The 13,259-nt window shown below is 35.0% G+C and overlaps 2 protein-coding genes across 5 annotated transcripts in view; one reads left to right on the top strand and one right to left on the bottom strand.

The window, feature by feature from the left end:
* LOC105329851 (LIM and calponin homology domains-containing protein 1) overlaps positions 1 to 1,144 on the bottom strand; it is a 39,121-nt gene extending 37,977 nt beyond the window's left edge. Inside the window, exon 1 of one of the 4 annotated variants that reach the window (XM_066076931.1) lies at positions 867 to 1,144. In XM_066076931.1, coding sequence (XP_065933003.1) covers positions 867 to 986 — 120 coding nt within the window. In that variant the 5' untranslated portion in view covers positions 987 to 1,144. The remainder of the gene's footprint in view (positions 1 to 866) is intronic. The other 3 variants (XM_066076934.1, XM_066076933.1, XM_066076932.1) reach the window with 3 other exon arrangements.
* A 1,680-nt stretch (positions 1,145 to 2,824) lies between these two features.
* On the top strand, positions 2,825 to 11,099 carry LOC105329852 (F-box/WD repeat-containing protein 7). Its single transcript, XM_066076930.1, has 14 exons — positions 2,825 to 2,973; positions 4,031 to 4,162; positions 4,353 to 4,483; positions 4,765 to 5,050; positions 5,298 to 5,420; positions 5,535 to 5,617; positions 5,860 to 5,986; positions 6,095 to 6,229; positions 6,776 to 7,036; positions 8,018 to 8,131; positions 8,453 to 8,634; positions 8,897 to 9,122; positions 9,423 to 9,633; positions 10,160 to 11,099. Exons 2-14 carry the CDS (start codon positions 4,058 to 4,060, stop codon positions 10,432 to 10,434), a joined length of 2,259 nt encoding a protein of 752 aa, XP_065933002.1. The 5' UTR covers positions 2,825 to 2,973; positions 4,031 to 4,057; the 3' UTR covers positions 10,435 to 11,099.
* Positions 11,100 to 13,259: the final 2,160 nt, after the last annotated feature.

The raw sequence follows: 13,259 nt of genomic DNA, 5'->3' as shown, positions 1-13,259 counted from the left end.
GTCTTCTTTAGGGAGCTTTATAGCGACAGCTGCTGGCTCAAAGCTTAATCAATCTTAGCAGACCATTGTATATCTCTGTTGGTTCAATGAAATAATTGACAATTAAGATCCTAAGTAATACCCTAATGTATAGATTATTGGGAAATGGTTGCTATCCTTCTAAGATTTTTCAGTAGTCAAACAAGGTCTTGGTAAACCCTTGTCCTGTTCGGTACATAGTAGTATAAGTTTACTTCTAAACCATTGATCCTCACTGTAAACAACTTTGAGCTTCTCCCAACATTTCTAAAGAGAAACTGTCATTTAAGAAATAACAAAATCACAGTCGTCTTTATGATGGGTATCTCGAGGACCATGCTTAAAACTTCTCGAGTGTCACTTTTTAAAGAGATAAACAAAAAGAATTTTGATAAGTCAAGAAAACTGTTTCTTTAAATCAGTACAAATTATCTAAGTTTGGACAAAAACTACCCGTTTGACTTGAGTTTGACCTAGTTTTGACCAGCGTGCGTGTATATGTGGGCATAGTAAATATTTTGTGTACCTTTCTAATCAAGTATGTTTGCCCAAACTAAATCCATCAGATGTGTTACTGCCGTAGTGACATGTTTCATATAGTTTTAACAACAATCTGCTAAATTTACTATTAAGTACTTTTTTTTCATTTTCACTGTCCACTTCTTTTAATGTGCTACATTATTTTTATAAAATGTAAAATAAACCAACATTATGAACATATAAATACACGTGATACAGTTTGTTTTTATCGCACATTTACAGTGGGTGTTACCTGTGGGATTTTTTTTTATCGTGTCAACAACACAAAAACAGACTGGAGGCAATTTGACATGGGTTTTTTCACTCACCGAAATCCAACGTTCTGCTTCATGAAGTGCAAGCTCGGTGAAAAATTCCATTTCTTCATCTTGTCGAAGCCTGATGTCCAAGTGTTCCTCGCCATCCTCTCTCTCAGAAATCGCAGCCATATCCACCCATACACACACACAAATTTTTAAACAGTGGTCGCCGTGTCGTCTGACAAGACAGGAGAAAACTCCGGACAGCTCAACACGCTTCAGTGCGCTCCATCGAAACTAGGGTGCTTGTGGACTTACGCAACAGAGCGTAGCTAGCAAGCTTTGCTGTTAATGCAACAGAAAGGCGAGTAGCTAAGGCTGGGCGATTTGAAAATGACAAAGTCCCCAAGTTTTTGTTTTTATCTGATTATATTCCGTATCATTGCCTCATTGACAGGTGCGCGCCCTTTATAGTGATGGCTATAGACTATAGGTTACCTGTTTATTTAAATGTGCGAATCGGAGGGGGGGGGGGTGGGGGGGGGGTCATAGGGTTAAAATTATACATTATTTAAACTCACTGTAAAATTGAATTCGTCACATTTTAATTTTTGATAAATTTGTAATGAAATCTCTCTCTCTCTCTCCCCCCCCCCCCACCCACTTTATTGTATTAAATATATTATACTATTCTACACTATTCAAGTAAACTTTTATTACAGAAACGGTAAAGAGTCTTTAAAATTGTTTTTATCTTCCTCCTTGTTCCGATGCATCAAGGTCATTTTTTATATTAGTTGAATTTATACATTCTTTACCAAAAAAAAAAAATAGCTTATGCTAGTAATATAATGGCTAATCTAGACCATGTAAATAAATGGATGACAATATGACTCAGTGGAATCAAAATAATTTTCCCACTAAAATAAGAACAACCCGTAAGCAAATTCTATGCTTAACAGTGTTTAATGTGGTTTCAAATTCAGATTTACATAGACCTACCTTTAACCCCTCCCCCCCCAAAAAAAAACAAAAACGAACAACAACCTATATTTTAAAGAGAATATCGTTTTGGTTTTTTTTTACAATCCCGATTAAGATAAAATGCTTAATTTTAGTTGATTCATGTAAACAACAAAAATCGAGAATTTATTCATGAATGATAAACTCGTTATACGAATTTTTATCTGAATACGCGGATATGGGGGAAATGGGGGGGGGGTAGTAATCAAGGTAATGTTACCCCATATACACCCCCCCCCCCCCCCAAAGCGGCAAACACCCCCCCCCCCCCCCCCGCGCTTATTTCTGATATGAGATCGTGGCATATTTTTGATTAAGTGTGTTAGATAATGTAGTTTATATGATAAAATTAGCCACACTGTATTCTTAGAACAAATAATTTGTAGTAAAGTTTAAAATGGGTGCAATTTCTAAAGATCACAAAAAATATACACGTTTATTATTCTAATGGGCTGTAATTGGCTGTTTAGTAGAGTTGATGTTATTTCCTTTAAATATCGAATTGCCAACAAATCACCCACCCCAACCCCCCAACCCCCACCAAAAAAAAAAAACTGAAAAAAAGGGAAAACATAAAGCTTATACTTTTTTTTCCCCGAAGAACGTGCATTTATAATCTTTTCACACTGATGTCACATTTAATTTGTCATACAATGTTATGGAACTGAATTTTCAATACATGTACCAATAATATAATTACTTTCACGTATGACAAAATTATCAATATACAAAAAGTAGACATAAACACACACCTATTCAACATTTTAAGAATTATTAATATTATTATTGTTGTTGTTGTTATGATCATTATTATTATTTGCTTGAAATAGAAATTGAATTTAGGCTAATTATTTATAGCCTAGACGAAAAATACTGCGGCAACACGTATCTGTCTTCGATTGAAGAAATATTTTCAACTCGGCATATAATTATCTTTTGTTGTTGTCTGTTATCGATATTTTTTCTGGATTTATTTTAAATACATGCTCATATCCGAATATTAGCCCATTATTCCTTGAGGGGAATTTTCAACACCCCGGCAGAGTTACACGTTCTTCCGTCAGAGTTATCTGCCCTTCAATGTTGTTGGTTTTTGATTTGGCAAGATGGCGGCCGCATGAAGAAAAAAACAGCCAGAAATGATGGTTTTCAGGTTAACATTTTAAAATTTTCAGTGTTAAACATTATAATGTTTGTCATTAATTACTTTAAAGAAAGTTTTAACGATGCTCCAGATGGCTAACAAAATCAGACGGATCAATTTAAATCCGATATATCGACTGGTCAAAGTACTGTGTGACAATAGACTGAAAATATACTTCGTGCAGATATGTTGTGATAATGTATGAGTTAAATATGATTTTGATATAGATCTATTGATAAGAGAACAGGCAATAATTTGTTTGTGCATGTGTTAACTCCATGGAAAAGTGTACGCCAGTACCTAGCTTGATGTTGCACAATTATAATTTTTGGTGAATATACCTTTGTCATAGCCTCAACATTGATGATTATCAGATATGATTATAAACCGATTATAACACAGAATTGTGGGGATTTTTCTACTTTAAAATCATTTGGAAGTTTTACTCTCTTTTTTTATTTGAATATATTATGTACAATTCATTATTCCAGTCAGTTTGTATCAGCTGTTCAAGTTTTTCTTTGTGTGAAGTGTGTGACTGTGTTAATGGTACAAGCATGATTCAGAGAATATCAAATAACTAGTCTGCAACTAAAATAAGACATTATGTGAAACTTTTTTTCTTCCATTTTTAGTTTTCATACCTAGCATAGATCAATGACAGATGCAGGTCCTCCAAAGTATATTTTCCTTTGTCAGATTTTGTACTTTACATGTATGTTGGTTATAAATACACTATATCTAAATTATGACTACAAGTTATTTGCATTTTATTGATGACCTCTGCAGAAAATATGTTACCAATAAATAAATTTTTCTTTATTTCCTGTAATGTTGAATATATTTCATGTATGATGATTTACAAGAAGGAAATCCCCATTTCATGCATATTTGACACGCACATTTTCACCTGAAATGTAAAACTGTTGGGCTCTATTATAATATGTAATGTTCTAAAAATGTATTTTTTCCTCTGACTCTTGATTGTTAGAATCAGTGAAATGATTGCTCATGGGAAATATTGATATGATGCTGTATCTTAATTTTAACTCTGTTTAATTTGCAGACTTAGAGTCCAGCTGCCCTGGAAACCATGGCCAGTAAGAAGGTAGATATTAACACAGCCACTTTACAGGACTTTGCCCAGCTCTGTGGAATAGGGGTCCGAAAGGCACAAGCTATCATTAAGTACAGAAAAGTAAGTATTGATAAGCTAGAATCATTTATGATTTACATGTAACTATACTGATTAAAAGATTTAATTAAGCAGGTTTGAAAAGGGGAAACAAATCTGCAAGGTTTCTTCTCATGTGAAATTAATTAATCAAAACTACACTCTCAGAAATTGTCCATGTTTATTTATTAAATGCATTCTTTTGTCATAACAGGCTGTAGGGGGTTTCACCACAATATCTGACTTGAGTGACGTCCCAGGTCTGGGTTATGGCATCATAGAACAGAGCAGGAACTGCCTGGTGTGTACGGTGGCGTCCAAGTGCAGGCTGCGGGCGGCTGCAAGGTCAGAGTTCAAGGCCACTTCCTGTCTCATAATAAGCATATGTTCATTGAGCTACAGGAAGCAAAAATCAGAATTGATGATTTATGCTTAGATCTAGCTCTATTCTTAACATCCTCTTTAATGGACCACATTTATTATTTAAAATGGTTTCAAGAATTTGAATTTCATAAAAAAAATTCAATTAGTGGATTATGACTGAAATTCTTGAATTGTTACATTTATATAAGTGTAAAACTTGAGAGATTTTTATGTTTCACATGATGACGTAATTTTTTTTTTAGGGGGAGGAAGTCAAGAAGCGATGTAGAGACAGCAGAGAATGATGTTTCAATTGAATCCCCTCAACCCTCCACCAGTACCGGCCGGGCATTGAGGTCTCGTCTCATTGAGACCCCCAGCACATCACAGTCAGATGACAGCCTCACCCTGAGTCATGGAAAGTTTGATGGAGGCTCCCACTCGGAGGCAGTGAGGGTGAAGAAGGAAGTAGAGAAAGATGATGAGGCAGAAGATGAAGAGGAGGAGGAGGAGGAAGAAGATTCGAGTCATGAGGAAAATGGGCCCCAGGTTGGTGTAGCGAAGTTGAATACATCAGAAAAATATACTACGCTATTATGTTGAAATGAATTGAAAAATATCTTTTGTGATTATGAGCATACATGCCTTGTATTGAATTTGAAAGTTATAATTTCTTGAAATTATGGCAATTTTAAAATAATAAAAAATATACTTTTTGAATTGTGTGCAAGCATGCATTGTATCAAATTTAAAGGTCATAATTCATGGAATTGTCATTTTCTTGTGATTGTGTTAGCTGTCTGATGATGATGTGAGTAGTCCCACAGAAATCGACTCAGCACCCCCCTCTCCACAGGAAAATCGACGCTTACAACGAGTCCATCCCCCACGTTCACGGATACCTGTACTTGTGGGCAAGGTAATAGCAATCTGTTGTTCTCTCTTGATTGCTGTGGTGTGAATCCATTGCATTTCTCTTTTATCCAAAAATGAATCATTGCTAAAGTGCTACATTCTTATTTTCATTTTCTAGATGAAAAGAAAAAGCTATGGTTGTAGAGAAGAAGTTTGGATCCCTCCATTTAAAAGACCTTGTCGATCAGATGACTTTGACAGGTGGTTGATATAAAAAGATTTTTCAATATTATTTAGTGTGTATTTCTTCTCGGTAGTTGAAAACACAGTTGAACTTGGTATCAGGCATACTGTATGTCATGGGAGTTGGAAGTCCCAGCAGATGTTTATGTAATTAACTTATCTATCTGAAAGTTTTCTCTCTCCCATCGAGTTCGTGATAATAAGTATTGACGCTCTTTTTATAACGTTCAATAAATATCTTGTGTCTTATTTCCATTCAGTCAAAGTACATTTGGGAATTTAAAAAAGACTACAATCATTCCATCCTATGCTGGAGGTCATCGTCCTAGAATTCCATCCAAAGAACACCCCCCTCCCAGACTCATGGAGTGGCTACAAACATTTCAGGTATAGTTGTTTATATTAGTTACAATTTTATTGATGGAGTACCAAAACTGGTAAGAAAATATAGATGCTGGAGGCAAATGTCTCAGAAGTGTTAACTTTGTTCTGTAGATGTGGAGCAATGCAGAGCGTCTGATGGCGGTAGATGAGCTGATACAGATCTGTGAACCCACTCAGGTGCGACACATGATGCAGGTCATCGAGCCTCAGTTCCAAAGGGACTTCATCTCACTACTTCCAAAAGAGGTAAGTAAACTAGGTCTCACCATTTGCAAAATCAGTGCCAATATTTTGTATCAGTACACATAAGATTGTTATTTTGATTTTGAGTATCCTGTATAATGCGAAATCACTTTAAATATTCATGATGGCTCGGTTTTCATTGATATCATTGGTTTTTCTTAACCATGAATTTACATCCTCAGTGAATTATAAAATTTTTTCTCTATTTATTATTCATTAGAATGAATCCAGGAATTTACACCCTCTCAAACATGTTAAAAAAAAAACCCTGGTAATCCACAAAAATTGACTGTAACAAATTTAAATGATTCATTATACACCAATACTGTCAGACTTCGTTATCTCAAAAAAGATTGGATTGTTTAAAAGCTACAAGATATCAGAGCACTAGATATATTGAGGGTAAAATACTTCAAAAATAAGTGATTATGACTTACAAATCACTTCAACATATCCATTATATTTGAGATATCAGTGTTCGAGATATTGAAGTTTTTCTTAAAACAATTGAATTTGCACTAGCTGATAAACAGTTGACTTTTGTTTCAGTTGGCATTATACGTTCTATCATTCCTTGAGCCCAAAGCCCTGTTAAAGGCGGCCCAGACCTGTCGTTACTGGCGGGTCCTGGCGGAGGACAATCTTCTGTGGAGGGAGAAATGTAAGGAGGAGGGAATCACAGAGACCCTGGTGTACGGCTCCAACCGTCTCCGGCGCCGCACGGGAAGTAGGAGTCCTTGGAAGGCCCTGTATATGAGGCAGCATCAGATCGAACAGAACTGGAGGGCAGCTGAACTCAGGAGTCCAAAGGTACAATTCAGGTTACATTAACTACTCTGCATGGCAGAATGAGAATTATGTTGTTTTTATATTTAATAACAGGGCTCGACATTAACGCTTGTCCGCTTGTCCGGTACCAGTTAAAAAAATATGCGGACAAGTGAATATTGCTGGCCACTTGTCCGACTGGACAAGTGCATTTTTTATGTAAAGAAGTCTCAAACATTTAAAAAAGAAAAGAAAGTTGTGTGATAAGTTTATCCGTAGTCTCGTTATAAGTTTATCGATTAGTTATTTTGAATTCCGATCCCGACATCAAATTGCAATGCAATTGAGTTACTCTTGATCGAGATTGAAGTTCACTAATTTCAAACAACTTTCAAGGTGTGGATCCTAGTTCTTACAAAGTACCAAACACATATGTTAAGAAAAAGAAAGGAAGAAAAGGTAGCAAAGATAAAGGATTATGGAAAGAAATGTAACTTATATTAGGTTTCATTCATCATTGATAGACTCTGATGACTTTCCATGTTTAGTTTAAAAAACAGCTGAGAAATCAATATAACAGTTACATGTATTTTTAAACCTGATGCTGAATTTATAATGTCTTGTAATTTGCCATGACAAAGCTACAGCTGACAAATCATGTTTAATGTTAAAGTATATGGAACAAATACATGTACATATAGGAAAGACACTTTAAGTTTCCATTTAAAAAGTCAGGTTATTAATTATAGCTAGAGTAATCAATAAATGATTTTATTTTAGTAATAGAGTACTGTAGTTTTCAAGTTGACAATATTTGATCTTTAATATTGAAAATTTTTCGGACAAGTGAAGTTGAAGTTCGGACAAGTAAATGTTTTGGTCACTTGTCCAAATGGACAAGTAGGAAAAAAAGTTAATGTAGAGCCCTGAATAAGAATGTTAGAATTGCTGCATTTTCATTGTTCATTATATTTGAGTTCTAATTTTAGTACATGTTGAAAGGTCTGTTACTGTCTCTTTCAGCTTTTGCGGGGACATGATGATCATGTGATAACGTGTCTAGAGTTCTGTGGCTCTCGGGTGGTCAGTGGTTCTGATGACAACACACTCAAAGTATGGTCTGTCATCACAGGCAAGGTAAGTAATCACAGTCAGACATTCAGTGTAGCATGTCTCGTTGATTCTTCTTCTCTGATAGACTAATGTACCATGTGTTGAAACATAAAGTACTGTCAAGTACACATATTATTACTTGTGATAAATATCTGAGAGTTTCTCAAGCAACCGTACCTTAGCTTCCAGACATTTAACACAAATAGACAGAAAATGCACTTCTAGAAATAATAAAATAACAACTGGTTCTTGCTCTTAAAAAATTACATACAGTATAATACTTGCTTTAAAGTAAACAAGATTTAGTCTTTACTCTTTAGTATGAATTTTTGTTCTGTCTCTCAGTGCTTAAGGACCTTGGTGGGACACACAGGAGGGGTATGGTCCTCTCAGATGGAAGACAACATCATCATAAGTGGCTCAACAGACCGGACACTCAAGGTGTGGAACGCGGACACGGGGCAGTGTATCAACACACTGTATGGCCACACCTCCACGGTCAGGTGTATGCACCTCCACAAAAACATGTAAGTCACCAATAGGATGGTTTATCTGCCTCACAATGCTTTTAGTTTCACTTAAATGATGCAATTACCGGTAATCGAAATATTTTTTACTTTTCAATATGAATTTATGAATATCTATATTTCAATAAGGAGTCTTGAAATGCTGCACAATTTAGACGGATGCTAGACTCTATTATTTTATTCTAAATTTTTCATTGCATATTCAACAATGCAAAAAAGAATATTCAATTGAACCAGATATGATGTGACTTTGTCTCTTCAGAGTTGTGAGTGGTTCTAGGGATGCCACACTCAGAGTGTGGGACATCCACAGTGGTGTTTGTAAACACGTGTTAATGGGTCATGTGGCGGCAGTGCGGTGTGTGCAATACGATGGGAAACGGGTTGTCAGTGGTGCTTACGATTACATGGTGAAAGTGTGGGACCCAGAGACAGAGACTTGTATCCACACTCTGCAGGGACACACCAACAGGGTCTACTCCTTACAGGTGGGTCAAAGTCAATGTTAATAAGACCGTATTCATGGAGTTCTTGACCTGAAATTTTGTCTACTAGTATTTTTCATATAACCTGGTGCTTTGAGTGGCAGAAGGATTTTTTGAAAACATGAAATTAAAGAAAATTTGACTGTTATCTGAGTGGTTAAAATGTAATCAAAACACAAAGTGTAAAAAAAAATTCAACTGTTTTTTCCATTTTGTCATATTCTAGAATGATCAATTATTGATGATTTAACTGGTTTCAGAATGAGACGATTCTTTTACCACTGTCTTTTCATGTTCTGTTAGTTTGATGGGGTCCACATTGTGAGTGGATCCTTGGACACCTCCATTCGAGTGTGGGACGTGGAGTCTGGGAACTGTCTACACACATTGATTGGTCACCAGTCATTGACCAGTGGACTCGAGCTGAAGGACAACATACTGGTCTCAGGAAACGCTGACTCAACAGTCAAAGTGTGGGACATCACAACAGGCCAGTGCTTACAAACTCTACAAGGTAACACTGAAAACAAATGGTACACTGTATTACGAAACCTGTAAAAGCTATTGTGTACACTTAAGAAGTGAACAAGTTCACTAAATCACATGATCAAATCCTGCGAAGCTCAAAGGACTTCTCTTTAGATTTGATCAGATAGCAACCAGGCTCATATCCCAGTGAACTTTTTAACATTGCTGTTTATCACTTATATTTACATTGAAGAAGTGCAAATAGTTTAGAAATTATAAACATAATCACCTTTTTATGTTTATAATAATGCAATCCTAAGCTTCTGTGATGATCATTTTGAGGTCAAAATTATGACCTATTGACCCATGAAAAAGTTTACACAATAATAATTAATGAACATTTTTGTTGTTCTATAGATTCTATGTTTTAATTAAATTACATGTTAAAAACTATGATTACTAAATATCAAGACAAGCATTTAATCATTAGTAATGCATTTGGTGTCCTTGATTATTTATACATGTACTTCGATGCTACATTGATATTAATGCTTAGGTCTATTATCTTTCAGGGCCAAACAAACACCAAAGTGCCGTCACGTGTCTGCAGTTCAACAAGAAGTTTGTGATCACATCATCAGATGACGGAACTGTTAAAATATGGGACTTAAAATCGGGGGACTTTCTGAGGAACCTGGTCTCTCTGGACAGTGGGGGGAGTGGGGGGGTCGTGTGGAGAGTCAGGTGCAGTAACACCAAACTCGTGTGTGCGGTGGGCAGTCGAAACGGCACAGAGGAAACCAAACTGTTAGTCCTGGACTTTGACGTAGAGGACAAAAAGACTTGAGTGTCTATGTGTGTTTGTGTGTGTGTACTTGTGATAATCCCCCCAGTGCTTCAAGCATTCGGTGTGTCGGTTTTTGATGCAATTACTTCTCACGGGTCAACAGTGCTTTAGCACACTAATGAAACATTTTGGGCATAATGCTAGAACTGTATCACTTTGTAGACTATGGTCAGTACATCATCATATTTTCATCGTCATCATCTTCATCATTATCATCATCATCACCTATCAATGGTTAGTGTAACATGTCCATGACACACTCCCTATCGTTGTTTGAGGGTCTGTGTGTAGAGCTATGGAAACTCCTACCCTGCAATGTAAATCCTGTTGTCTGTGTATGTGTGTTGTTAGCATGAATGGGGTAGGTAGACTTCTTCAGTACCATGTACTTCATATTGTAACAACTGTGAGGCCAGCAGATAATCTAATTACTGATATGTGCATTGAAAAAAATCATGAATTGATCATCTAATTATTGGTGAAAGTCACGAAACATTAGGAAAAATGGTATTAATGTGTGGGGAATTGCTATTCTTTACTACAGTTGAAACTGAAATGCACCTCTTTTATAAATGCAAGTATTTTATCCTAGTAACCCTTTTTTCACCATCTGTTCCAGTTGCAGTTTAATTGAGTATACCAATAAAACAAGTTAATAAAAAAAAGTTTGTATGTTATTTGTATACAGACTTGTGTTCTCTTTCACAAGATCATGTGACTATTGCCATGTCTATCAATCAGTCAGTTTTTGGTTTATACATGTAATTAAGAAATAAACAGCAATTTAAAAAGTTTACTGGGATATGAAGTTGGTTGGTCACGTGATTAAATCCTGTGGGGCATGAAGGGCTTCTCAGTAGATTTGATCACATACCAACCAACTTCATATCCTGGTGAACTTTTTAACATTGCTGTTTATTACTTATATTTATGTTTGAAATAGACAAATCGTTCAGAACTGTTAAATTTACCAAGATTTTATGTTTACAATAAGATAAGTGTGTGCTATGATCATTGTGACGTCACGAAAAAGTTCATACAGAATTGAAAATTTTCGGTATTCCAAAGGGTTCATTTAAGGAAACATATTAGCAAATGTAAATATTTTAGAATGTTAATGCTTAGTCGAATTTAAATGGTATCAGATGCCTCGAGATATAAAGATGGATTAAAGAATGTCACATTCAAAACATAATCACCATTTTAAATTGTGCAATATTTTACTGTCAATAAAGCTACTGATCTAGGAGCCATATTTAACCTTAAATTTATAGGAATATAGCAAAATTGGATTTTATTGACAGTAAAATGCAGTTTTAAAATTTCTTAAAGAAAAAATTGCACCAGCAGGTTTCAAACTCATGACGATCAGATCAATAGTTTACTTATTGTTTGACTCTGTGAGGTATTAAAATTATTATGAAAAAGTGCATTTAGTTATCATTTTATTGTTTGTCTCAAAGAAGAACTTCACAATGTGGGGGTGTCCCATACCTCTTTAAAATACCAATTTTAAATTCACTAAAGTGTAAAAATTCATTTTAGTCATTTTTTAAAATTTTATTCAAGTTCATATATGAATGATTTAGGAATGATTCAGAGATGTTAGTATAGACAGGAAAGTAAAATCCGTTCTTTGTTGGTTTATATGGGCTATGAAGGAAGCAATTGTTGCAGAAGAATCACATAATCAGGATTCACATTACAGAGTTGTGTCGATGTAGATAATGTATTTTTTTTCAAGTGACATTAACTACCAATGACACTTCATTGCCATGGTGATGAAAACGTACAATTATTCTTTGGTGAAAGCAGCTTTGCATAAGTATGCAGGTCTTCAGAATGAGGCATATGTAAGTGTAAATTCTGCATCTTGGAGCAGCGTTTTAATGCCTGAATTTTCTCTGAAAATTGGTTTTAATTTATGATATCCCATGACTAAGTGAGTTTTCCCTTGGGAGTTATTTGAGGAAACAACTTTTAGTTATGTTATTGGCCTTGACTTTAAGGATTTGAAAGGTGCTGAACGTTATGTACTTCAAATTAAGTTGAGCTACTGGTAAATATATTTAAGAGTTATAGCTCATTATTCTGGAAAAACTTCAGTGTAAATTAAGTGCAGATATGGTTGCATGGAATTTGAATAATTTTGATTCTCCCACCTTCAATGCAGACAAATGTCTTTCCTCTCTATAGATTCATGCATACAGCACAATAACAAACTTATGTAAGATTTTACCTTGATACTTTTTCACATAAAATTGTGTGACTAATATAATATTGAATATTGGACCATCAGCGATCATTCAAATACAGATACCATTACATCACCTTTAAAATTTCACACAGATTTTGACGGCATACCCAGCATCAGCTGATGTATGCTAGGTTACTAATTAATCAATTTTCAGTGTGTCAAGGCTAATATAAAAATTCAATTTTCTTCCTTTGATCTTATGTCAATATAATACATGTACTGCTAAGATAGAAATGTTCGTATGGGAAAATTTGTGCAATTTAGAGATGACTAAACATGAGCAAAACATTTCATCACACTTTATATAAACTATAAATAGTATGTTTGTGAGTTCCTTGTTTCTAAAAATATAATTACTATGCTTTGTTACAAAGAAATTGTAGAATTTGATCCTTTTAAAATACCCTGTTTACAACAGGGACATATATACTGTTACATGTACAATTATATATGTCTCTGGTTTACAGTAATTAAGTAACTTATATTCATTATTTAAAATATATTTAAACAGGTTTGTCCTTCCCAGTTCATTGTGTTTTCTACCTATATAAAACAAAAACAAAACACA

This window comes from Magallana gigas, chromosome 2, assembly GCF_963853765.1.
Source record: "Magallana gigas chromosome 2, xbMagGiga1.1, whole genome shotgun sequence".
NCBI lineage: Eukaryota > Metazoa > Mollusca > Bivalvia > Ostreida > Ostreidae > Magallana > Magallana gigas.
The sequence above is the reverse complement of the archived record's forward strand: the minus strand, read 5'-3'. Positions and strand labels throughout refer to the sequence as shown.